This window comes from Euphorbia lathyris, chromosome 1 (genome assembly GCF_963576675.1).
Source record: "Euphorbia lathyris chromosome 1, ddEupLath1.1, whole genome shotgun sequence".
Lineage (NCBI taxonomy): Eukaryota > Viridiplantae > Streptophyta > Magnoliopsida > Malpighiales > Euphorbiaceae > Euphorbia > Euphorbia lathyris.
Window position 1 is genome coordinate 101,339,110 of NC_088910.1, and position 27,342 is coordinate 101,366,451.

General features: G+C 32.9%; 3 protein-coding genes across 5 annotated transcripts; all 3 read right to left on the bottom strand.

The window, feature by feature from the left end:
• Positions 1-674: 674 nt before the first annotated feature.
• On the bottom strand, positions 675-1,211 carry LOC136209151 (amino acid transporter AVT1J-like; the record flags this gene model as incomplete). The annotated part of the gene is made up of 1 exon (XM_066000540.1): positions 675-1,211. A coding segment is annotated over one exon (537 nt), but the record flags the coding sequence as incomplete, so codon positions are not given.
• A 3,003-nt stretch (positions 1,212-4,214) lies between these two features.
• LOC136209132 (amino acid transporter AVT1I-like) lies at positions 4,215-12,605 on the bottom strand. 3 transcript variants are annotated; one of them, XM_066000514.1, is made up of 4 exons: positions 12,340-12,600; positions 11,342-11,512; positions 5,188-5,783; positions 4,215-4,771 (listed from the first exon to the last, which is right to left on the bottom strand). In XM_066000514.1, the coding sequence occupies exons 1-4, from the start codon at positions 12,500-12,502 to the stop codon at positions 4,250-4,252; spliced, it is 1,452 nt and encodes a 483-aa protein (XP_065856586.1). In that variant the 5' UTR covers positions 12,503-12,600; the 3' UTR covers positions 4,215-4,249. The 3 variants fall into 3 exon arrangements, with proteins under 3 accessions (XP_065856586.1, XP_065856602.1, XP_065856595.1); XM_066000530.1 differs by lacking the exons at positions 11,342-11,512; positions 12,340-12,600 and adding an exon at positions 6,959-7,322; XM_066000523.1 differs by lacking the exons at positions 4,215-4,771; positions 5,188-5,783 and adding an exon at positions 8,764-10,087 and having other exon boundaries at positions 10,917-11,512; positions 12,340-12,605.
• A 10,524-nt stretch (positions 12,606-23,129) lies between these two features.
• LOC136212452 (amino acid transporter AVT1I-like) lies at positions 23,130-26,971 on the bottom strand. Its single transcript, XM_066002771.1, has 3 exons — positions 26,706-26,971; positions 25,283-25,878; positions 23,130-24,453 (listed from the first exon to the last, which is right to left on the bottom strand). Exons 1-3 carry the CDS (start codon positions 26,866-26,868, stop codon positions 23,932-23,934), a joined length of 1,281 nt encoding a protein of 426 aa, XP_065858843.1. The 5' UTR covers positions 26,869-26,971; the 3' UTR covers positions 23,130-23,931.
• Between the last annotated feature and the right edge of the window lie 371 nt (positions 26,972-27,342).

The window sequence follows — 27,342 nt, forward strand, 5'->3', positions numbered from 1 at the left end:
GAAGATGAGAAGGATGACAAATGGATAGAAGCCATGAAAGAGGAGCTTCGTATGATTGAGAAGAATGACACTTGGAAGCTAGTTGACATGCCTCAAAATAGAAAGAAAATTGGAGTTAAATGGGTTTTCAGAACCAAACTCAATGCTGATGGTTCTATCAACAAACACAAAGCGAGGCTAGTTGATAAAGGGTAGTCAAGTTTCTAAATGGCTATCTTCATGAAGAAATTTTTGTTGAGCAGCCAGAAGGTTTTGTAAATACTAAGGCAAGGAGGAGTTTGTTGGAAATATGCCTTAGTTAATTTATTATGAGATAATGTTTTATTTAATTATTTTGAATTCAGGAGAAGTTATTTAGTTATTGCATAGATTTAGGAGAAGTTATGGAAGTCAGTTGTAACTGATGTCTGTATTCTGTATAAATTTCCTGAAGTTCAAAAGAAATACATGTTGGTTCCAAACTCTTAAATATTAAATACTACATTCTTGGATGTGAATTGGGACTTCAAAACAATCAATTTTCTGCCATGTTACTATTACAGTGTCTTTCTCTGTCTGAATCCATCAAAATGACTTCATTAAAATTTAATGATTCTATTGAAAAAAACACATTCAATGAACTTTTTGAAACCAAACTTCAGAGATTCTTTCTATTTTAAGTTAGGATCCGCAAATTATAAATGCCCTACAATTTGCAAAACAGAAGTATAAGTACCAAAAATTACAGCCATAACACCTAAAACCACAATTCCCCCAATTAATACCAACTCACAACTAAACCTCCTATAAATTCCTGATATTTTCAAGTAACATAAACATGGGATTATAATTGAAGCTGTCACACTCAGAAATGCTCCAACCAAGGACATTAAATCACCAAAAAAAGGAAGAGCAAGTGCTACAATCACTGTACTTAGTAACAGTGAACTGCTAATTATTATGTTCAATGGCTTCTTCTTGTTGCTGCTGATACATGGAAACCAATTCTTAGTAGCATTCACAATTGGTGTAATCATCAATGCATATTTGGCTATGGGATTCACCAGAGTCGTGTATATTGCTATTTTTGAACTCAATGTTTTGGTAGGAAGGTTTAAGGTTATCTGAGATTCAACATCTGATCTGAACATCAAGTACCCGATCACAACCATTGATGCATAACTGAAAGTGCATAGAATGAAACATATGAGTAGGACCTGTAATAGGTGAATTTAGTGTTAGATATAATAAAAATGAATCAAGGGGCAAACTGAGCTCTGAAGTTGATTGTGGATCAATGTAGGAATTAAATTACCTCTCTAAGTTGTTAAATTTTGACAAGTTGATCCACTTACACTCCGATTCAATATCTAAAGTTTGTAAAATTTGGGATGACTTGTTGAAATTTGACCAAGTTGATACCTAGAATTCAATTTGGACTAAATTGATCCAAACAACAACTTTTAGGAATCATTTTTTGACTGAGTTGCTTATATTATCGACTTAAAAGTTAGATTTTCCTTAACTTGCTTACAATAATCTAACGGCCGTCTAAACTTGCATAAAGTGATACATATTTTAGTTTGTCAAAATCTCTATTTCCGTCTCCTACATCTATTCTGGGTGCAAATTGCACCTCCAACACATGAAATTGTGGGATTGAAGACAAAACCACAACTCTCAAGGGTGGTTCCTAGAGGCCGGGGTTGCGACAACACCCCCATTGCCCTCCTCTACTTCAAAGGGAAAGAAAAACTGTGATGTTTATGGTTAACTTAGTTATAGAGTTAAGATGTATTGTGTCAAGTTTTCACAGAAAATGATAAAATCAAAGCATATATTGCAATACTGGACTACAATATTTCCAAGATAGCCTTGATTGCGACTTTAGAACAACACTTGTGACATATTCTGTCTTAGGGTACTCCTACCTATTTTAAGATATGAGTACTTAGGAAAGTTTAGATGGATTAATATCTTCTCAAGTGATGAAGAATGTTGAGCTATGCATATCACAAGTTCTACCTTATTATCACTCCTAGTCACCCACCGAACCTATATATTTCTATCAGCTTAAGACATTGATGTTCTGCACAATCATCATTGAACTCACATTATAGTGTTGGAAATGTATGCTATCCCAAATTCAGTGATAATCTATGCAAAGAAGGCGAAGCTTTGAACAACAGGAAGAAAACTGTAACCCTGCATCCATATATATACTTGATGAGAGTTGCATTTGCTTGAGAATCTCAAGTGCAGGAAATTGTGGGATATAAATTATAAGCAGCCATATGCGCATAAAGTGGAAGGGCCAACTTAAGCGATTCCAATTGAGGAACTAAAATGGAGTAGATTAACTGGGTAAGTATAAGTATGTTCTTCAAATACATTCTTGTCATCTCTCCCTTGCTGCGTAAATATTGACTTGCCGAGTCTAGGTATATGCCTTGCCGAGTAAATATTTGAGTCACCGACTCGTTACCTCCCACACAACCTTGACTCAACGAGTCAAGTTTTATGATGTTACTTTTGTTTTTTTTACCACCCTTTCTTTGTGTTTTCTTATCTTTTAAGTAGTTGGAACTTTGTGGAAATTTACACTTTTAAGATTAGAGCACTCTAATAGAATTTTAGTTCACTTAGCTAAAAATAATATAAACAATTAACTTTTAGTCATTTAAGAGTATTAAAATATATATCATCTCCAACAATACTCCTCATATTTACTAATATTGAGAGGCGACTTCCATAATAAATTATTAATAAAAAATGAAATAAAGAATTTTCTAAAAAAGTGGAGATGGACACCTTAATAATAGAGAAAATCAAGACTCTTATCGGGCTTTTGTTGTGGTGTTTTAGAAAACAGTAAGAGAAATATGAGGTTTCATTTTTTTTTGTTGATGTTTGTTTTATCAATGCAATCATTTCATTTGCCCTTAGTTAGTTTTAGGTTTATCACAAACTTCTCTAATCTAGTAAATTCTCTAAATTCTACTTTAATCTCTATTTTATTTTTTATTTTTCGTTTTGGTCCATATACTTATTTACTTTTTAAATTTATATTTTGGTCACAAACTCCTCGACATTCTGTTTGTGAGTTGTTTCCAAAAGTTTGTTAATTCAGTTCATGAACTTCGTTCGCGAACAACTCATTAATTATATTGATTTGAAATTTCTTTAACACAAAACTATATAGTTTTGAAATCTATAACACTAAAGTTTACACAAAACTACGTTGAACCAAGCTTGCACACGAATATATTCATGAACATTACAATTAAGTTTGTTCATGAGAATGTTTATGAATCTATAATCGCAAGCTTTCGAACCGAGTTTCGTCTTGCTCAAACTCGACTTGTTTATAAATCGAACTAAACATGATCGAGTGCTGAACACTGAACCGTTTATAAGTGTCTTGACTCATTTATAGTCCCTTTCTTTATTAGTTTGGAGTTAAAACCTTTCATTATTTCTTTGTATCAATCCCTTTCTGCATCAATTAATGTGTATATATTTATATTATCTTTTGTGCAACTTATTAGTGAAGAAATCCAACTCCAACTCAAAGGGCACCCAGGTGGTTGATATATTCAGGGAAAAAACAGTAATTGTATCCTAATAGGCAACTAGGATAAGGATTGATAACTCCATATATCATTATTTAGAATCCATAGGAAATAAATAACAATAAAAAAAAAGGCAGTATCTTTATCATTTCCTTGCAGAATATCCTAAAACAATAAGAAGTAATCAAATTGCCGTTCGTTTCACTACTGGAGAACGTGAGAATGTCGGTTAAAGGAGGTGTCATCCATTTGATTAGTCGTTTGCAAACACCAGTATGATGCTGCTTGAATTGACCGTTTTGTCCCTTTCTTGAAAAGAATTTTGTACAAGATTTATCAACTTTTTCAAGTTTCCTTTCTAGATCACAAAACAATCAATCATACAAATATATAAAGTGACACGTCCTTCATATCTGATAGTCTCAGAATGATACGTCCCCACTGCAAATCAGCTTTTTTTTTTTTTTTTTTTTTCTTGGATGTGAATTGGGACTTCAAAACAATCAATTTTCTGCCATGTTACTATTACAGTGTCTTTTTCTGTCTGAATCCATCAAAATGACTTCATTAAAATTTAATCCTTCAATGAACTTTTTGACACCAAACTTCATTAACCATAAAAAGTACTATCAGAGATTCTTTCTATTGAAGTTAGAATCCGAATTAGTATTAAGAAATTGAGTGAGTAGCTCTGTAAATTACAAATGCCCTACAATTTGCAAAACAGAAGTATAAGTACCAATAATTACAGCCATAACACCTAAAACCACAATTCCCCCAATTAATACCAACTCACAACTAAACCTCCTATAAATTCCAGTGATTTTCAGATAACATAAACATGGAATTATAACTGAAGCTGTCACACTCAGAAATGCTCCAACCAAGGACATTAAATCACCAAAAAAAGGAAGAGCAAGTGCTACAATCACTGTACTTAGTAACAGTGAACTGCTAATTATTATGTTCAATGGCTTCTTCTTGTTGCTGCTAATACATGGAAACCAATTCTTAGTAGCACTCACAATTGGTGTAATCATCAATGCATATTTGGCTATGGGATTCACCAGAGTTGTGTATATTGCTATTCTTGAACTCAATTTTTTGGTGGGAAGGTTTAAGGTTATCTGAGATTCAACATCTGATCCGAACATTAAGTACTCTATCACAGCCATTGATGCATAACTGAAAGTGCATAGAATGAAACATATGAGTAGGACCTGTAATAGGTGAATTCAGTGTTAGATATAAGAAAAATGAATCAAGCGGCAAACTGAGCTCTGAAGTTGATAATGGATCAATCCTAAATTGAATCGTAGGATGTCAGATATTAATATGAAGTGGATCTTTAACTACTAGTTTGAGTTTTTAGTTCAAATGTTTTCATGACATGGTATCAGAACCTCCCTAACCAAATGGTCAAGTTCGATTCCTGACAACCCCATTTGTTGATTAAATTGTAGGACATGATAATATGGGCCTGTGTTGCAAACATTTGGTCAATTGCAAACATGAAATTGTAGGATTGAAGACAAAACCACAACTCTCAAGGGTGGTTCCTAGCGGCTGGGGTTGCGACAACACCCCCCTCTACTTCAAAGGGAAAGAAAGACTGTGATGTTTATGGTTAACTTACATTGGAGAATTGATGCTTCTTTCTCATGGAAGTGTACAGGGAAGGAAACACTGGATGTGCACAGTAACAGAAAGCATATAAGCTCACAGCATTAGGAATTCCATTCCAGTTAATTACTTTTCCCTTTTGTTTAAATCCAACTCCATCAACTGCTCCAGCCCAGAAAATTGAGGCAATAATGATAGCAGAAGCAAAAACTCCAGTTGCAGATACATAAGAAAGTATGATGAGATTATCCAACCACACAGTAGGTAAGATAATAAGTGCAACTATGATAATAAAGCTCCTTTTTCCACCAATGTTAACCATATCCACATTTGGGAACAACTTGTGCAAGTTATCTCCTTCAAGAATCAAATAACCTACTGCTACTAAGTAGAGGTCTGCACACATGAAAACAGAAATCAAAATTCTTCCTTTGTTACCAAAAGCTTTTTGGCCTATGTCTGGATAAGTTGTGATATCTGAATTTGCATCCATACATCTTTTAATGAGTAAACCAGAGTAGAAGGCTACACTTGCTATAATAAAGAGAAGAATCAAGCTTAGCCATCCTCCTGATGCTAATGCATATGGGATTGAAAGTATCCCTATTCCTGAAAAGTTTAATACGTATCATATACATGTCAAGCAAGCATGATGTAAAGACTAAGTAATTATGGGTGGTGCCAGGGTGAAAATTTTGAGTAATTAACAGTCCTAGAGGATGATGATCACGCAAAAATGAAATGAATTCACATCACAAATGTAGAGGAAATGACTAGACTAAAGGTGTGTTTCGAATAAAAAAACAGATGCATTTTAAACCCGTGAACTCCAAGACTTAGTCTTGTCAAGGAACCATTTGAATGAAAAACATAAGCTAAGAGTTAAGGTTCGGAAAAGTTTTATTATTATCTCTAACATACTCATGCATGCTAATTCCCTTCGGACTTGAAGCATCGACCACTTAGTCTAAGTCTCTGATATCATGTCATGCTAAGAAAACCATTTGAACTAAAAGTTTAAATCAATAGTTAAGACACAACAAAACTTTCATTATTATGTCTCACGGATATGAACCACACACACAAGCTGGTGAGTAATGACCTGCTTTTGAGAGTGGGGTCAGGGCATTAGCATGGAGGAACTCTAATAAATGATAATGAGGCACGAATAAATTAAAAGGATAACGTATTAAAATAGGTCTATGATTTTCGGAGAAGTATCAATTTAAACTTCACTAATATAAGCTTAACGTTTAAAAAATGTACCAATTTAAGTCTTGATAACTAAATGTGTTATATTACTCTGTTAAGTTCTGATTTCTCTCTTTATAGAACTTAACAGAGTAATATGAATCATGTGTTACGTTCTCTTATCAATGTCTAAATCGGTATCATTTTTTAAAGTTAAACCTATTTTAGTACTATTTTGTATGTGAAATCTAAATTGATACTTGTTGTTCTTAGTATTGAACGAGGTTCCATGAGTTTTCGTCTGGCTCATCCTTGAACCAACAGATTATACCTGGAGACTTGTATCCAATACCAATCCTAACAATCTGAAATATAAAGTTAAAGTTATCTAAGAGGAGTTTTCGTTTGGCTCATCCCTTTTTGCCCAAATCTAACCTATTAAACCTCATTCTATCTAGGTGCCACCTACTCTAAACAGAGTTAGTTAAAGTTAACCTCTTTTATTTTGCACATAAGAGAAATCAGGAAAGTTTTCAAACGATGAAAATCAATCCAATTCAAGCAAATGAAAGAAAAAAAAAATGAAGAAGTACCTGATAAAGCATTGAGGCCATTGAGAATGGTTTTGAAAGAGGAGGCACCCATTTTAGTTTGTGTGTTAGACTATCTTGATCAAAGAGGCGCAGTTAAAGAAGCATCTTGAGGCCTGGACACCATTGAGCTGCAGAATTGCGCAGCCATACAGAGAAAGCGGTGGAGTTGAAGAGATAAGCGAGAGAAGATAAAATGGAAAGTGTTGCAGAACAGTATAAAGTTAAGCCTCCTAATAAACGTGAACATCTTTTCACTTTTCAGCATTTCATCATCATGCATGTTCGGCGCTAAGAAAAGCAAACAACAAAAGGTTCAACAATTTGTTATTGCCTGTGATCAATGGAAAAAACTCTAAATCGAGAATATCAACCTAATAAAAGTTCTAAAAGGTGGGGTTATGTTTTTGGGGGAAAATTTTGATATCAGCTTCGTAAGAATTAACTGGCGGTTTGGTATTCTACTGGGATAAGTATAAAAGTTGGAATAGAGATAAAGATAAATGGTTGGGATAAAGATAAAAATATGATAGTTGAGAATTATTATTCAATGTTTGGTACGTGGAATAGGAATGGAGATAAAATAATACATTTTACTATTTTAACCTTATTTAAACTACATAAGGTTAATTTGAGAGATAAGATGGATTTTTCCATCCTATTAAAATCGCAGGAGCTTATCCCATCTTCTTATACCACCCCCTCCTGGGTATAGGATTTGAGGGATAAGAAACTTATCCCTCATCTGTCTCACTCTTCTATCTCTCAAACAAACACGGGATAACTTATCTCGTGTTTTTTATCCATATCCCACCTTCTATATTCCTTCTAACAAACACCCCATAAAGATTAAAAAATGTTTATTTTTAAATTCCACCGAATCAGTTTAGATATGGTAAAATAACAATAAAAAAGATTGGATCCTTAAAACTCTTAAAGCGATTAATTTTCTGGATAAATTATAATAAAAAAAGTTAAACTCTTTAAATTTGGAGTCTGTGTATATCCTTCTTCTACTTCTCTGCCATCCGATCTAATTCGAGTCATTTGATTGAGGCAAGTCAGCTCTAATTGATGTCTTGTCCGGATAACAAAACCATGAATCATACAAAAATAGATAAAGTGACGCATCCTTGATATTTGATAGTTTGAGAACAAGACATCACCGCTTCAAACCAGTTTATTTATTGTGTATTGCAAACAAACACAAACACAAGTAAATTTGATGTTTGGTTTCTATTTCAAAAGAACTAAATTTCATTTTATTTCAATAATTCATTAAGTTTTTATTCTAATAAAATTATTCCGAACAAATTTAGAAGAAAAAGTTACTAGAATATGACGTGATGCCCATATTGAAATGAATTAGGCTTAATACATTAGTTGCTTGTCAACTTGTCTTAAAACCTTGATTGATCCCTTAATTTATATGGTGTATGTTCGTCCCGCAACTTGTTTAAAATAACTTATTGGTCACTTGGATTTTTTTAAAATCGTCTATTAACTCTCTGAATTTGCTTACAGTGATCCATTTGCCATCTGAACTTGTTTAAAGTGATATACAATGCAATTTGTCTAAATCTATGATAAAAATTTAAAACAAATTAACTTTCTATTTTGTACATCTTTATGACGTTTTTATAGATTTAGGGACTTAATCATGACACGTTAAGCAAGTTTATGGAGCTAATGAGACGTCATGTAAGTTCAGGAGGCCAATCAAACTTTTTAAATAAGTTCAGAGAGCAACTGATGTATTAAAGCAAAGAATTATTTTACATATGTCATATAACTTTCATTTGCATACCACATGATAACTCAAAAAATAAAAGTTATATTTTCTTTTGCCACGTAACTCTTCGAATCATAAGTAAACGTTAATATTTTTCAACACAACTACTACGTTATTATAACGGTGTCCTTTTCTATCTGAATTGGACAAAATAATTTTATTGAAAAAAAAATGAAATTTAATAAACTTCTTGAAATAACAAATGTCACAAGAACAAATCTGGACTATCCCAAATATACATTTGGCGTCAAAACATTCCCCAAACCTTCTGTCATCCAACCGATACTGAGAGGGTTTTATCCCCTATATGCGTAACGCGTCCCGTCAATGCATATCGGCATTCCGTTCCGGAAGGCCTCCTGTATAGAAAAACTCGTCTCAGAAGGGACAAAAAGTATGAGCTATCTCGGATACCAAAGTGTCCATAGCATGCTACCGTATGAAGACATTCGCCTCTCTTTTCCATAGGCTAAATGTCTAACTCCTTAGTCTGATGGACTAAGGTGAATTGCAAGATGTCAGAGATTCAACGCCAAAAGAGTCCCTATCTCCTATAGTATTCCTTATACCATTTCGACTTCTGCTCTCAACCGACGTTGATATATTCCATTCATTACTACTTCATGAAAACTCCTCATAACCTAGTCTTTACTGAGGGCTGAATCTGCCTACAACCCAATTCTCTTACACTCTCCCAAACTTTAGTAACAATAAGTACAATGTACTTAACCATAAAAAGGAGAACCAAGCACTATCACAGATTCTTTCTACTCAAGTTAAGATCCTACTTAGTATTAAGAAGTCAATAGCTCTACAAACTACAGATGCCCTACAATTTGCAAAACAGAAGTATAAGTACCAAAAATTACAGCCATAACACCTAAAACCACAATTCCCCCAATTAATACCAACTCACAACTAAACCTCCCATAAATTCCTGATATTTTCAGGTAACATAAACATGGGATTATAATTGAAGCTGTCACACTCAGAAATGCTCCAACCAAGGACATTAAATCACCAAAAAAGGGAAGAGCAAGTGCTACAATCACTGTACTTAGTAACAGTGCACTGCTCATGAACATGTTCAATGGCTTCTTCTTGTTGCTACTAATACATGGAAACCAGTTCTTAGTAGCATTCACAATTGGCGTAATCATCAGGGCATATTTGGCTATGGGATTCACCAGAGTTGTGTATATTGCTATTTTTGAACTCAATGTTTTGGTAGGAAGGTTTAAGGTTATCTGAGATTCAACATCTGATCCGAACATCAAGTACCCTATCACAGCCATTGATGCATAACTCAAGGTGCACACAATGAAACATATCAATAGGACCTGTAATGTAATAGGAGAATGAAGTGTTAGATATAATTTTGGCCCCAAAAAACGTGTAATTAGTGTAAAATTGGAAGCTCAGCAGAGCAATTTTGTATTCATAACTGGACAAGACATGAGTTTGGAGTTTCAATTCTATTTATTAATTAAATTTCAAGTAAACTTGCCCTTATTATGCACACTTTAACTTTTGAGTTAACTAGTTGTTTGATAATTAAATAATCCAACGGAAGATCAAAAAAGCCTCGTTTAGGACAAAGCTAATTATATTATTGACTTATAGATAATAGGTCCCTGAATTTGGTCAAAAAAGTTTATTACCCTTAACTTCTTCAACTTCCTTAGAGTGATCTATTGATTTATTGGCCGCTTAAACTTGCATAAAGTGATATACATTTCAGTTTTATCCAAATTCTCTCTTGCTTTATCACCCGGATGTAAGGGGTTAATCATGTAACTTTAAGCAATTTTAAAAGACTTAGGATGAACTTTATAAGTTCACAAAATCAGATTATTTGAAATGTTCAAGAAACTCCTATTATTGTCCTGACATCTTTATAACTTTATAAGCCTCCTATTATTGTCCTGACATCTTTTTTGTCTGTGGTGGAAAAAAACAAGAGATGTCAAGTCCATAAAGGATTTGGCATCTCCGGGTGCAAATTGCACATCGAAATTGTAGGATTGAACACGAAATCACCATTCTCAGGGGTGGTTCCTAGTGGCCGGGGTTGCAACAACACCACATTGCCCCCTCTGATTCCACTTATCCTCTGAAATGTTTGGATTCAAAGGGAAAAGAAAACTGAGATGTTTATTGTTAACTTACATTGGAGAATTGATGCTTCTTTTTCATGGAAGTGTAGAGGGCAGGAAAAACTGGATGTGCACAATAACAGAAACCATATAAGCTCACAGCATTAGGAATTCCATTCCAATTAATGAGTTTCCCCTTTTGTTTAAATCCAACTCCATCAACTGCTCCAGCCCAGAAAATTGAAGCAATAATGATAGCAGAAGCTAAAACTCCACTTGCCGATACGTAAGAAAGTATGATCAGATTATCCAACCACACAGTAGGTAAGATAACAAGGGCAACTATGAGAATAAAGCTCTTTTTTCCACCAATGTTAACAATATCCACATTTGGGAATAAGTTGTGCAAGTTATCTCCTTCCAGAATCAGAAAGCCTACTGCTACTAAGTAGAGCTCTGTGCACATGAAAACAGAAATTAAGATTCTTCCTTTGTTACCAAAAGCTTTTTGGCCTATGTCTGGATAAGTTGTGATATGTGAATCTGCTTCCATACATCTTTTAATGAGTAAACCAGAGTAGAAGGCTGCACTTGCTATGATAAAGAGAAGAATCAAGCTTAACCATCCTCCTGATGCTAATGCATATGGGGTTGAAAGTATCCCTACTCCTGAAAAGTTTAACACATACATACATGTCAAGCAACCATCATGTAAAGACCAAGTTATTAGAGGTGGCGGCGGGATGGAAGGTTTAAGTGATTAACGATCTTAAAAGATGATAATTGTTCAAAAATGAAATGAATCTCTCATCAGAAATGTAAAAGAAATAACTAGATTCAGGTGTGTTCTCAATACATGTTCCAAGTGCTTTAAACCCGCGAACCCCTGAAAGTTAGTCTTGAACCAAAACATACAATATGTATATAATTAGTATTCGAGTTATATATAACTAGTTTGTTTGAGTCTGTCAAGAAATCATTTGAACTAAAAGTTTAAATTAATAAACACCGCAATTCACGAATTGTCTCTGGACTTGAACAGTATTATCGTATCATGTCTTGAAATTTCACCAGAATTCGAACTCATGTAAATGAAGTACTTAATTTTAATGGTTTTGACACAACAATAACTTTTATTTTTATCTACTACATAGGCAAACCAGACAACAATGACCTGTAGCACCTAAAATATGGCAATAAGGCGGATAAACTAAAACCTTAAAATCGAAGGAGTTGCTCTTAGAGCTGGCGATAACTACACAGTATTGAACGACATATCATGGCTCATTAGCTTTCATCTAGCTAGTCTACGAACTAAAATATCAATTGTAACAACCTAACATTAAATATCCTATATAAATATAGATATTGTAGCTTTTATCCAAATTGAACCATTTGAACCTCACGATTTTAAAACACTTCTAGACCTTGTTAATAATAATAAACCTCAACAGGAAGTTTTGAAAGAATGAAATAAGGGTGTAATGAAGAAGAACCTGATAAAGCATTAAGGCCATTAACAATGGTTTTGAAAGAGGAGGCACCCGTTTTAGTGGAATTATGATAGAAAGATTCAGAATCTTGTAGTTTGTCTTTGTGTGTATTTTCATCAACAATAAGAGGCGCAGACAATGAAGCATCTTCAGGCCTGGACTCCATTACAGAGAAACGAGATAAGCGAGCGGAGAATATAAAAACAAAAGGGATGCGGAAAAAGATAAAGTCAGGCAGGCTCCTTCCTAATAAAAGGTGGACATGTTTTCAATTTTCAGCACTCTTATATAATATCAGTAGCGAGGCAGGCCCTATTTCTGTTCCCATAACGTGTCTTCGGCGCAAAAAATCAAACAGTTTTTGTATTCATGTAATCTCTTCTCTTCTGTATATAAGTATTTCGGGAAAAATCATAAATGCTTTGGTAAATAGTATATTATAAATACGGTTTTGATATATGCCCATTAGGGCTGTATATAAGCATTAAATACAAACAGAATATTCTTTTGTATTTTCAAGATGTTTATTTATTATGCATTGAACTTTTAAATACACCAAAATTCATTTAATGCAATCATAAATTCTTTTATATTTTCTATATTTGCATTAATTTTTTATTTTTTAAAAAGATGTCTGCATTTATTATTTCAACAAGTTATTTGTAACTGCGTTATTTCGACAGGTTATTTGTAACTTTTATTCTGTTAATAACACAGTTACAAATAATCTGTCGAAATAACACAGTTACAAATAACCTGTTAAAATGATAATGTTTGTATCTGCATACAGTTAATTGTATTTTGACCGGTTATATACAGTTTTTTGTGTGTAACTTTTATCTGTCAGACTTAAACATTATCATTTCGACAGATTATTTGTAACTGTGTTATTTCGACAGGTTATTTGTAACTTTTATTCTGTTAATAACACAGTTACAAATAACCTGTTGAAATAATAAATGCAGACATCTTTTTAAAAAATAAAAAATTAATACAAATATAGAAAACTTAAAAAAATTTATGATTGCATTAGATGAATTTTGATGTATTTAAAAGTTCAATACATAATAAATAAACATCTTGAAAATACAAAAGAATATTCTATTTGTATTTAATGCTTATATGCAGTCCTAAGGGCTGCATATATCAAAACCGTTATAAATATGCTAAAAGTGGGGTTTTTTTCTTTTCTGATGTTTAGGAAAATCAATTTTGCAGTTAGGAATTACTATTTTTATAATTTCCCACTTTATAATTTTTATTTTTATTTTTACAAAATGATACATGCAGTTTTCAATTTTAGAATGAAATTCATGTTAACATGTTAAATTCAGAGGAATTTTTTATATCAGTAATGAATTTAATGATAAAATATCATATCAGATAAGACTGATTGAATAAAAATATCAAGTATTACTAAAATTTTATTTTTTTATAAAATAAAAAATAAAAATATCCTTTTGTTCTAAAAAAGTCCTAATTCTCAAAATTTCATGACCGAGTGTTCTTTATTGTTTTTTTATTTTATTTAATTTAGGCATAATACATAAATAACCCCTGAACTTATCCAAATATTGCAACTGCCCCCCTCAACTTTCAATTGGAACAACTTATCCCTTAAACTTGTCCAATTGTAAAACGTAACCCCTCAAACTTGGCCATTTGTGAACATAACCCCAAATTGCTGACATGGACTGCAATTGAAGAAACACGTAAAATACAAAAGTTGCAACGTTCGTGGAGTGTGATAATCAGATTTTTGGCGTAATACGAATACAGGGAAACATTTTTACGGTTGCTCCAAGTACGGGGTAAAAAAATTCTCAATTTGGGGTTATGTTTTACAATTGGACAAGTTTAAGAGGTAAATTGTTACAATTGAAAGTTAAGGGAGACAGTTGCAACATTTGAACAAGTTTAGGAGGTTATTTGTATATTAGGCTTTAACTTATCCCAAAATTTTCCTTGGTTTACCTAAATAATATTTAACGTAATTAAACAAAATATTAAGAGTAAATAATTATAAAGTCTTTATGTTTTTACTTAACATATTAGTAGGTACACCATATTATTATAAGGTCCCTAAGTTTTATTTTAATCAACTCTTTAGTCCTTCCATCTGTTTTTGTAGATGAAAGTCCAAATTGCTCCTAATTATTTGCATAAAAAAACTTACCTTTTAATACCAAAATTTAATGTAAATAGTTTTAATAAAGTTTATGAAGTATATATACACCAAAATTTATATAATTGTATATACTAATCATTAAAAATGTTTTTTTTTCTCTTAAATTTTTATTTTTTAATATAATGTTTTTAAACTAACATTAAATATTAATTATTTTTTTAAAAAAATCATATTATTTTTCTCCATTTATAAAATTTATTAGAGATAAATAAAGATTACTTTTTACAAAAGTTATATAGTTTTCCTCCTATTTTGATAATTTTTGAAATATTTTTCATTCATTTTTTTAGTTAATAAATTTTAGGCTGCTAAGTTACAGTTCTATAATTATATAAAATTCAATAAATTAATTACTCAATATTGTAGAAATTATGTAAGAAAAAAAAAGAGAAAAAAACATAAAATAGAAAAAATAGATGTTTTATTATTAAAACATAAAGTAAAGGGTAATTTTGGTATTTTAAAATTTATTTGGTATAATTTGACTATTGACTTAAACATAAAGACTAAGAAGTTGATGAACACAAAAACTGAGTGACTATATAATTATTTCTAAAAATAGAAGGACTGACTAATGTATTAAATAAAAACTCAAAAACCTTATAATTATTTACCCAAATATTAACAAAGCCAACAAAAAAAAAGATTAGGAATCCAACGGAGCTTCCACCGAGGACTGTGAGGCAGACATTTGCTGAACTGAATCTGAATACTTCCAAAAATGAGGTGGTGAACTAGTATGGTGGTCCAAATCACATGTCATAACAGTTTTGTCTCCTCGGATTTCTTTTTCCCCCAATTTGGGTGTTAATTTTGAACTTTTAAACAAAAAAAATTCAGTTAAACGTGATTTATTTTTTATTTTTGTTTTAGAAAAACGTGATTTATTATTTTATTTTTTTAGAAAAACGTGATTTATTGTTTAATTGGTTAAATGTAGACATAATCTATTATTATTTATTCCATTTGAAACATAAAAAATATTTACCGGTACACTCTCACCACCAGACAAGGAAAGGTTGATACCTCGATGGATGGTTTGAGGATGCTGTGGTTGACTCTGATTTTGACGGAGATGAGTAAGACGATCCTAAATGTTCCACTGTTCATCTTTCGACTGAAGAGAAGCGATCTTTATGGGGTAAATGCAGATAGTCTTTAATTGTAAATGTATTGGGACATCGAATTGTGTTCCGTTCTTTATCTCTCCGATTGAAGCAGTTCTAGGTCAGGTATGGTATCACTGATATTATTGATCTTGAGCATGATTTTTAAGTGGTAAAATTCTCTAATCATGACGATTACAAGATGGCTATTGAAGGTGATTTTTATCTCATTGACACCCATTGTGTCGTTCTTCAACCTTGGATTCCAAATTTTGACCCCATAAATGATGAAGTGAAAAAGATTTTAACTTGCGTTCATTTTCCAAGATTACATGTTGAGTATCATAATGAGAAGTTCATTGCTTGATTGGGTAATCTTGCTGGCAAAGTTCGCCATGTTAACAAGAAAATGGTTGAGGTAGAACGTGGAAAATTTACTAAAGTCCGTGTGGAAGTTGATTTGGCCAAGCCTCTTCTTTCCAAAAATAGGTTACGATATAAAACTTACTGAATTGTTTATAAAGGTTTTCATGGGCAAATTACATGCGTGGTGTACAACCTTTACCCGTAATCACATTTTGGTGTACAACCAAAATTTTGTCACACGAAACTGTACAACGTTCCAGTGACCTCCCACTAAAGTGTACAACCGGTAAAAATGACCGGTTAACGCAAGTCAACGTTAACACATCAGCATTTTGACTACTTTAAAAGTCAAAAATTCACATCCCTAATATGGAATTACTAAAATGCACTCATCCCTTCCAAATTGAAAAAAAAAACTCACTCTATTTCTCTATCTAACTCTTCCCTCTCTCTAAAAGCTTTTAATCTCTCTATCTGTCCCCTAATAATTTAATTACTTTTATAGCTATTGATGTTTCTTCCTCATTCATCCTTGTCCTTCCTTCCATTTTTCTTTGCAACTTCATTTGTCTATTTCTTTCTATCTAACTCTTTTAACTCCTCCGTTCTTTCTAAATTTCTCTAGTTAACTCCATGAATTGCAACAAGCATTTTGTCTCTCCCTCTACTTTAAAACCATTAGAACAGTAAAAAATCATTGACAAAAGGCCAAAGCTTTTCCTTCACACACCTCATTTTTTTATCAGTTCTAATCATATATATTAAATCTCCATTTGATTACTCATTTCATCTTTTCAAAGACCCAATATTAGATTAAAATTTCAAAATATTCAACAAAGATACAAGATCCAGATTTATAAAGTGGATCAAAATTCTCATCGTGTTCGAATCCTTCAATTCCTATCTGATTTCAACTCATTAATCTTAGCTACTACATTTGCTGCTTTTTTGTTGGATCTGTCGAGACTCTGGCGACGGCGAATAATCCCTGGTTTGAGCTGAGCGTCAGGTATAGTCTCATCTTCGATTCAATGATGGTTCTTCAACTGGGATTTAGGCATTAGAACTTAAAACGACATTAACAGGCCTTCAACTAAACCTCAATGGATTTTGATGTGATCGAAGTGGGATCATGAGAAATTGGCAGCTGGTTTTTTTTTATGTGTAATAGAAACTTTTTACTTTATGAGTTACAGATACGGGGTATGGTTATTTTATTTTGAGAGAGACAGAGAGAAGATGGAACCGACGAAGGAAGCAATGGCGGCGTTGCTAATATCAGAATCAGAGAGGTTGAGATCGTGGCGGATTACAGGTATGGGAGGAGGTATAGAGAAGGTGGAGAGAGAATTTAGAGAGAGAAAGGAAAAGAGTGTGAGGGAGGAGTTAAAGGAAATGGATGAGGGTATTTTAGTAATTTTATAATAGAGTGTAAATTTTTGACTTTTTAAAGTGGTCAAATTGATGATGTGTCATGGTTGACCAACATGACCGGTTATAAAAACCGGTTGTACACTTTAGTGAGAGGTCACTGGAACATTGTACAGTTTAGTGTGACAAAATTTTGGTTGTACACCAAAGTGTGATTGCGAGTAAAGGTTGTACACCACGTATGTAATTTACCCAGGTTTTCATAATATTTGTTTCGAATGTGGTATCCATGGCCATGTGTTTGACCTTTGTCCTTATGTGGTATGCATGATTGAGGGCCCGCCAATCTAGGATGAAGTGATTAATAAATATACACTTGCGTAATCTGTTGTATTTTGGGAGATAATCATTAATAGCGACGAAATCTGTCTTAAAAAGACTGTTAATATGGATCTCATATTTGTATAATTATGTTTTTTAGTTTCTAATTTTATTGTTTATACTTTTCTGTATTTGTTTTTTTTATTTAATCATATCTACCAATAAATTTAAGCAAAATGTAATTATATGAGTGATTGGTACACCTAAATGATTATAACATGTTAGGATTAATAAAAATGTCAGTCAACACAAAGTAAGCATAGTCTATACCTTAAATTATTTCTTTTCGCGACCAATTTATTCAAAACTTGTGTTCGGAGCAGATTCAAGACGATCTTAACACAAATGGGGAAATTGCTAAAATAATGGTAACCACAATTTTGTTTGGAAACAGTAAAAGATATTTCGAATATTAGGTCCATTTTAGACTAATGACCCCATATCTTATATTTTTTTAAGGTTGAATTTAGATAATGATATAGAGTATATTATAATACAGATTTTCCAAGAATCACATGGAGTATATTATAATAGAGTAGTTTTATTATAGAACTTGCATCCAAATAAACTGATATAATATATGATGGGGAAATCACGTGGCAGCAGAGTCAATTTCTATTGCAGATTTCTAGAGATATATATTCCAACTCGCCAACTTCTGCCCTACACAATGCTTTGCTTAGAGCATGTCTTTGTTACAAGACTAAAATTAACATATTATATTAAAATATAATATTTTATTTTCTAATTTATTCATATCATTTTTTATAACTTTTATTAAAAAAAACACTATAATAATAAACAACTCTAAAAATTACCATAATAATCTCACAACCTATTATTTTATTGACAAAGTAACCATAGAAAGCACCATTACTTTATATATAATTTAACTTCATCATAAATATTACAAAAATGGACTTGACAACTAAATTATTTGTTTATATTAAAAAAGAGTTAAGCACATTTGTTAGAAGGTTGCCAAAAAGTAACAACATTGGTTCAAAATTTCAAACACTCGCCATCACTCCAATAGATGACACTCTTCAAAAGTTATCAAATCCAAGCATTCTTCCAAACACCCTCTATTGGAGATGCTCTTATCTATATGCTATATATATATATAATAACAGAAATATAGAGAACTGAACAAGAAGAGTTTTAAACGTACTTTTTGATGAGTTATCAAAATAATAACAAAAGAAAATTGAAAAATCATTTATATATATTTATTTATAATAAATTGAATTCATTCCTCGCATATTAGTGTTGGATCAAAATTGAAAAGTCATTTATTCATTCCTCATATATATATTATATATAATAATAGAAGTAGAGAGAAATAAACAAAAAGAGTTTTAAATGTATTTTTGATGAGTTGTCAAAATAGTAACAAAGGAAAATTAAAAAGCCATATATATATATATATATATATATATATAATTTATAATAAATTGAATTCATTCACTGCATATTAGTATTGGATCAAAATTGAAAAGTTATTTATTCATTCCTCATATTTATACTATATATAATAACAGAAGCAGAGAGAAATAAACAAGAAGAGTGAATTAGATCCTTTATGAATAATTGATTCAAGTGCAACAAACCATGTGACGAAGGATCGTGAAGCCTTCGTAGATTTCCGCCGCTTGCCAGAGGAATCAAAGTGGATGTATGTAGGAAACAACTCGAAGGTCGAAGTTCGAGGAATTGGTACTTGTAGGCTGGTTCTACGAGGAGGCCAGACTCTTTTCCTACATGATGTTCTTTATGCTCCTGAGATTCGTCGAAATCTCATTTCTGTTTCACAATTGATGAACATGGGTTTTAATTTGTTTTTTAACGATAATAGCTTGAAGTTGTGTTTGCTAGATACCTTTTATAGATCTGGTTATTTTACGAATGGTTTGATTGCCATGGATGTTGAGTTAAGTACTTATAATAAATCCATTTCTCGTAATATTGTCTCTTCTTCTTCTATTGATAAAGATGCATTATTATGGCATGCGCGTTTGAATCACATAGGCCAAGATCGTATGAATCGATTAGCTAAAGAAGGCCTCTTATGTAGTTTGAATCACGTCAAATTACCACCATGTGAGACTTGCCTAAAAGGAAAGATGTCAAGAAAACCGTTCGAAAAGGCTACTAGAGCCAACTACCCTTTACAATTAATCCATTTAGATGTTTGTGGTCCAATGAATGTGATGCCTACTACTCCATCACCTTTATTGATGAATATACTAGATATGGTTGTTGAAACACAATTTTCACAATGATTTTGATTTGACAAAATTATCTAAGTTAGATTTAAATTCCCATGAGAAATTATTTTAACACATAAAATTTAAATGCTTTGATTTACTTTTACTAATGTGTTTGTTCAATGTTGAGTTAATTAAATTATAAGAATCCAAAGACATTAAAAGATCAAGGCTCAAAAGCCAACAAGAGAAGGTCAAAGCCCAGTCAATGTATTTAAGCCTTGCGGCCCAGCATAACAAAGCTCAGCCCAGCAGCAAGAAGGATCGAGAAGGACTCTCAATTGCTTCATGCCGAAGCTGCTGAGTCAAGAGACAAGGAAGTCAGGTCAGCAGCTGACCTGAACACTTGGAGACAAAGTCTTTCCACTTTGAGAAATATTCAGACGATGCAGAAAGCTGTTGGAAGACTTTTCCTTAAATGTGGAGACACTCTGACGAACTTGAACAAAAGCAACTGATCCCTGGCGAAGATAGAAGATGCAACGTTCTTATTGGCCGAAGACGATGAGCACTGACCGAGTGAAAGCGACGGAAAGTCGTTTCCCTCCAACGGTTATTTCGAAATTCAAAATGACTGGAGTCTCAGCTGTCACTATAAATAGGCCTCTCGAATGCTTCATTCGACGCAGATCTTCACCAAGTCGAAACACTGACCAAATAGCAACTTGAAGTTTCTGTCTTGAAAAGCAAAGCAATTCTTACACCAACTCTTATTCTTTGTGTAAAAGCCTAGATTGTTAATTCATCTAAAGTGTTCTTCAATCTGTTAGAACAAAGACTTTATCATTTCTAGAGTTTAGAAAGGAGATAGTATTGAGTAGAGATAGTATTGAGTAGAAGAAGAGAGGAAGGTACTCTTGTATACTCAGTGACTATTGTAAAAGGTTTGTGCTCTACCTGAAAGCTATCTTGAGCTGATCCCTGTAATGGCTGAAAACAGCACTCGTTTCCTCCCTGGAAAACAAACAACTTAGATACTCCTCGAGGGATTATCTATCACTAGACCTCCAATGTTCTTCGGCTCATCCTTGAACCAACAGATTATACCTGGAGACTTGTATCCAATACCAATCCTAACAATCTGAAATATAAAGTTAAAGTTATCTAAGAGGAGTTTTCGTTTGGCTCATCCCTTTTTGCCCAAATCTAACCTATTAAACCTCATTCTATCTAGGTGCCACCTACTCTAAACAGAGTTAGTTAAAGTTAACCTCTTTTATTTTGCACATAAGAGAAATCAGGAAAGTTTTCAAACGATGAAAATCAATCCAATTCAAGCAAATGAAAGAAAAAAAAAATGAAGAAGTACCTGATAAAGCATTGAGGCCATTGAGAATGGTTTTGAAAGAGGAGGCACCCATTTTAGTTTGTGTGTTAGACTATCTTGATCAAAGAGGCGCAGTTAAAGAAGCATCTTGAGGCCTGGACACCATTGAGCTGCAGAATTGCGCAGCCATACAGAGAAAGCGGTGGAGTTGAAGAGATAAGCGAGAGAAGATAAAATGGAAAGTGTTGCAGAACAGTATAAAGTTAAGCCTCCTAATAAACGTGAACATCTTTTCACTTTTCAGCATTTCATCATCATGCATGTTCGGCGCTAAGAAAAGCAAACAACAAAAGGTTCAACAATTTGTTATTGCCTGTGATCAATGGAAAAAACTCTAAATCGAGAATATCAACCTAATAAAAGTTCTAAAAGGTGGGGTTATGTTTTTGGGGGAAAATTTTGATATCAGCTTCGTAAGAATTAACTGGCGGTTTGGTATTCTACTGGGATAAGTATAAAAGTTGGAATAGAGATAAAGATAAATGGTTGGGATAAAGATAAAAATATGATAGTTGAGAATTATTATTCAATGTTTGGTACGTGGAATAGGAATGGAGATAAAATAATACATTTTACTATTTTAACCTTATTTAAACTACATAAGGTTAATTTGAGAGATAAGATGGATTTTTCCATCCTATTAAAATCGCAGGAGCTTATCCCATCTTCTTATACCACCCCCTCCTGGGTATAGGATTTGAGGGATAAGAAACTTATCCCTCATCTGTCTCACTCTTCTATCTCTCAAACAAACACGGGATAACTTATCTCGTGTTTTTTATCCATATCCCACCTTCTATATTCCTTCTAACAAACACCCCATAAAGATTAAAAAATGTTTATTTTTAAATTCCACCGAATCAGTTTAGATATGGTAAAATAACAATAAAAAAGATTGGATCCTTAAAACTCTTAAAGCGATTAATTTTCTGGATAAATTATAATAAAAAAAGTTAAACTCTTTAAATTTGGAGTCTGTGTATATCCTTCTTCTACTTCTCTGCCATCCGATCTAATTCGAGTCATTTGATTGAGGCAAGTCAGCTCTAATTGATGTCTTGTCCGGATAACAAAACCATGAATCATACAAAAATAGATAAAGTGACGCATCCTTGATATTTGATAGTTTGAGAACAAGACATCACCGCTTCAAACCAGTTTATTTATTGTGTATTGCAAACAAACACAAACACAAGTAAATTTGATGTTTGGTTTCTATTTCAAAAGAACTAAATTTCATTTTATTTCAATAATTCATTAAGTTTTTATTCTAATAAAATTATTCCGAACAAATTTAGAAGAAAAAGTTACTAGAATATGACGTGATGCCCATATTGAAATGAATTAGGCTTAATACATTAGTTGCTTGTCAACTTGTCTTAAAACCTTGATTGATCCCTTAATTTATATGGTGTATGTTCGTCCCGCAACTTGTTTAAAATAACTTATTGGTCACTTGGATTTTTTTAAAATCGTCTATTAACTCTCTGAATTTGCTTACAGTGATCCATTTGCCATCTGAACTTGTTTAAAGTGATATACAATGCAATTTGTCTAAATCTATGATAAAAATTTAAAACAAATTAACTTTCTATTTTGTACATCTTTATGACGTTTTTATAGATTTAGGGACTTAATCATGACACGTTAAGCAAGTTTATGGAGCTAATGAGACGTCATGTAAGTTCAGGAGGCCAATCAAACTTTTTAAATAAGTTCAGAGAGCAACTGATGTATTAAAGCAAAGAATTATTTTACATATGTCATATAACTTTCATTTGCATACCACATGATAACTCAAAAAATAAAAGTTATATTTTCTTTTGCCACGTAACTCTTCGAATCATAAGTAAACGTTAATATTTTTCAACACAACTACTACGTTATTATAACGGTGTCCTTTTCTATCTGAATTGGACAAAATAATTTTATTGAAAAAAAAATGAAATTTAATAAACTTCTTGAAATAACAAATGTCACAAGAACAAATCTGGACTATCCCAAATATACATTTGGCGTCAAAACATTCCCCAAACCTTCTGTCATCCAACCGATACTGAGAGGGTTTTATCCCCTATATGCGTAACGCGTCCCGTCAATGCATATCGGCATTCCGTTCCGGAAGGCCTCCTGTATAGAAAAACTCGTCTCAGAAGGGACAAAAAGTATGAGCTATCTCGGATACCAAAGTGTCCATAGCATGCTACCGTATGAAGACATTCGCCTCTCTTTTCCATAGGCTAAATGTCTAACTCCTTAGTCTGATGGACTAAGGTGAATTGCAAGATGTCAGAGATTCAACGCCAAAAGAGTCCCTATCTCCTATAGTATTCCTTATACCATTTCGACTTCTGCTCTCAACCGACGTTGATATATTCCATTCATTACTACTTCATGAAAACTCCTCATAACCTAGTCTTTACTGAGGGCTGAATCTGCCTACAACCCAATTCTCTTACACTCTCCCAAACTTTAGTAACAATAAGTACAATGTACTTAACCATAAAAAGGAGAACCAAGCACTATCACAGATTCTTTCTACTCAAGTTAAGATCCTACTTAGTATTAAGAAGTCAATAGCTCTACAAACTACAGATGCCCTACAATTTGCAAAACAGAAGTATAAGTACCAAAAATTACAGCCATAACACCTAAAACCACAATTCCCCCAATTAATACCAACTCACAACTAAACCTCCCATAAATTCCTGATATTTTCAGGTAACATAAACATGGGATTATAATTGAAGCTGTCACACTCAGAAATGCTCCAACCAAGGACATTAAATCACCAAAAAAGGGAAGAGCAAGTGCTACAATCACTGTACTTAGTAACAGTGCACTGCTCATGAACATGTTCAATGGCTTCTTCTTGTTGCTACTAATACATGGAAACCAGTTCTTAGTAGCATTCACAATTGGCGTAATCATCAGGGCATATTTGGCTATGGGATTCACCAGAGTTGTGTATATTGCTATTTTTGAACTCAATGTTTTGGTAGGAAGGTTTAAGGTTATCTGAGATTCAACATCTGATCCGAACATCAAGTACCCTATCACAGCCATTGATGCATAACTCAAGGTGCACACAATGAAACATATCAATAGGACCTGTAATGTAATAGGAGAATGAAGTGTTAGATATAATTTTGGCCCCAAAAAACGTGTAATTAGTGTAAAATTGGAAGCTCAGCAGAGCAATTTTGTATTCATAACTGGACAAGACATGAGTTTGGAGTTTCAATTCTATTTATTAATTAAATTTCAAGTAAACTTGCCCTTATTATGCACACTTTAACTTTTGAGTTAACTAGTTGTTTGATAATTAAATAATCCAACGGAAGATCAAAAAAGCCTCGTTTAGGACAAAGCTAATTATATTATTGACTTATAGATAATAGGTCCCTGAATTTGGTCAAAAAAGTTTATTACCCTTAACTTCTTCAACTTCCTTAGAGTGATCTATTGATTTATTGGCCGCTTAAACTTGCATAAAGTGATATACATTTCAGTTTTATCCAAATTCTCTCTTGCTTTATCACCCGGATGTAAGGGGTTAATCATGTAACTTTAAGCAATTTTAAAAGACTTAGGATGAACTTTATAAGTTCACAAAATCAGATTATTTGAAATGTTCAAGAAACTCCTATTATTGTCCTGACATCTTTATAACTTTATAAGCCTCCTATTATTGTCCTGACATCTTTTTTGTCTGTGGTGGAAAAAAACAAGAGATGTCAAGTCCATAAAGGATTTGGCATCTCCGGGTGCAAATTGCACATCGAAATTGTAGGATTGAACACGAAATCACCATTCTCAGGGGTGGTTCCTAGTGGCCGGGGTTGCAACAACACCACATTGCCCCCTCTGATTCCACTTATCCTCTGAAATGTTTGGATTCAAAGGGAAAAGAAAACTGAGATGTTTATTGTTAACTTACATTGGAGAATTGATGCTTCTTTTTCATGGAAGTGTAGAGGGCAGGAAAAACTGGATGTGCACAATAACAGAAACCATATAAGCTCACAGCATTAGGAATTCCATTCCAATTAATGAGTTTCCCCTTTTGTTTAAATCCAACTCCATCAACTGCTCCAGCCCAGAAAATTGAAGCAATAATGATAGCAGAAGCTAAAACTCCACTTGCCGATACGTAAGAAAGTATGATCAGATTATCCAACCACACAGTAGGTAAGATAACAAGGGCAACTATGAGAATAAAGCTCTTTTTTCCACCAATGTTAACAATATCCACATTTGGGAATAAGTTGTGCAAGTTATCTCCTTCCAGAATCAGAAAGCCTACTGCTACTAAGTAGAGCTCTGTGCACATGAAAACAGAAATTAAGATTCTTCCTTTGTTACCAAAAGCTTTTTGGCCTATGTCTGGATAAGTTGTGATATGTGAATCTGCTTCCATACATCTTTTAATGAGTAAACCAGAGTAGAAGGCTGCACTTGCTATGATAAAGAGAAGAATCAAGCTTAACCATCCTCCTGATGCTAATGCATATGGGGTTGAAAGTATCCCTACTCCTGAAAAGTTTAACACATACATACATGTCAAGCAACCATCATGTAAAGACCAAGTTATTAGAGGTGGCGGCGGGATGGAAGGTTTAAGTGATTAACGATCTTAAAAGATGATAATTGTTCAAAAATGAAATGAATCTCTCATCAGAAATGTAAAAGAAATAACTAGATTCAGGTGTGTTCTCAATACATGTTCCAAGTGCTTTAAACCCGCGAACCCCTGAAAGTTAGTCTTGAACCAAAACATACAATATGTATATAATTAGTATTCGAGTTATATATAACTAGTTTGTTTGAGTCGGTCAAGAAATCATTTGAACTAAAAGTTTAAATTAATAAACACCGCAATTCACGAATTGTCTCTGGACTTGAACAGTATTATCGTATCATGTCTTGAAATTTCACCAGAATTCGAACTCATGTAAATGAAGTACTTAATTTTAATGGTTTTGACACAACAATAACTTTTATTTTTATCTACTACATAGGCAAACCAGACAACAATGACCTGTAGCACCTAAAATATGGCAATAAGGCGGATAAACTAAAACCTTAAAATCGAAGGAGTTGCTCTTAGAGCTGGCGATAACTACACAGTATTGAACGACATATCATGGCTCATTAGCTTTCATCTAGCTAGTCTACGAACTAAAATATCAATTGTAACAACCTAACATTAAATATCCTATATAAATATAGATATTGTAGCTTTTATCCAAATTGAACCATTTGAACCTCACGATTTTAAAACACTTCTAGACCTTGTTAATAATAATAAACCTCAACAGGAAGTTTTGAAAGAATGAAATAAGGGTGTAATGAAGAAGAACCTGATAAAGCATTAAGGCCATTAACAATGGTTTTGAAAGAGGAGGCACCCGTTTTAGTGGAATTATGATAGAAAGATTCAGAATCTTGTAGTTTGTCTTTGTGTGTATTTTCATCAACAATAAGAGGCGCAGACAATGAAGCATCTTCAGGCCTGGACTCCATTACAGAGAAACGAGATAAGCGAGCGGAGAATATAAAAACAAAAGGGATGCGGAAAAAGATAAAGTCAGGCAGGCTCCTTCCTAATAAAAGGTGGACATGTTTTCAATTTTCAGCACTCTTATATAATATCAGTAGCGAGGCAGGCCCTATTTCTGTTCCCATAACGTGTCTTCGGCGCAAAAAATCAAACAGTTTTTGTATTCATGTAATCTCTTCTCTTCTGTATATAAGTATTTCGGGAAAAATCATAAATGCTTTGGTAAATAGTATATTATAAATACGGTTTTGATATATGCCCATTAGGGCTGTATATAAGCATTAAATACAAACAGAATATTCTTTTGTATTTTCAAGATGTTTATTTATTATGCATTGAACTTTTAAATACACCAAAATTCATTTAATGCAATCATAAATTCTTTTATATTTTCTATATTTGCATTAATTTTTTATTTTTTAAAAAGATGTCTGCAT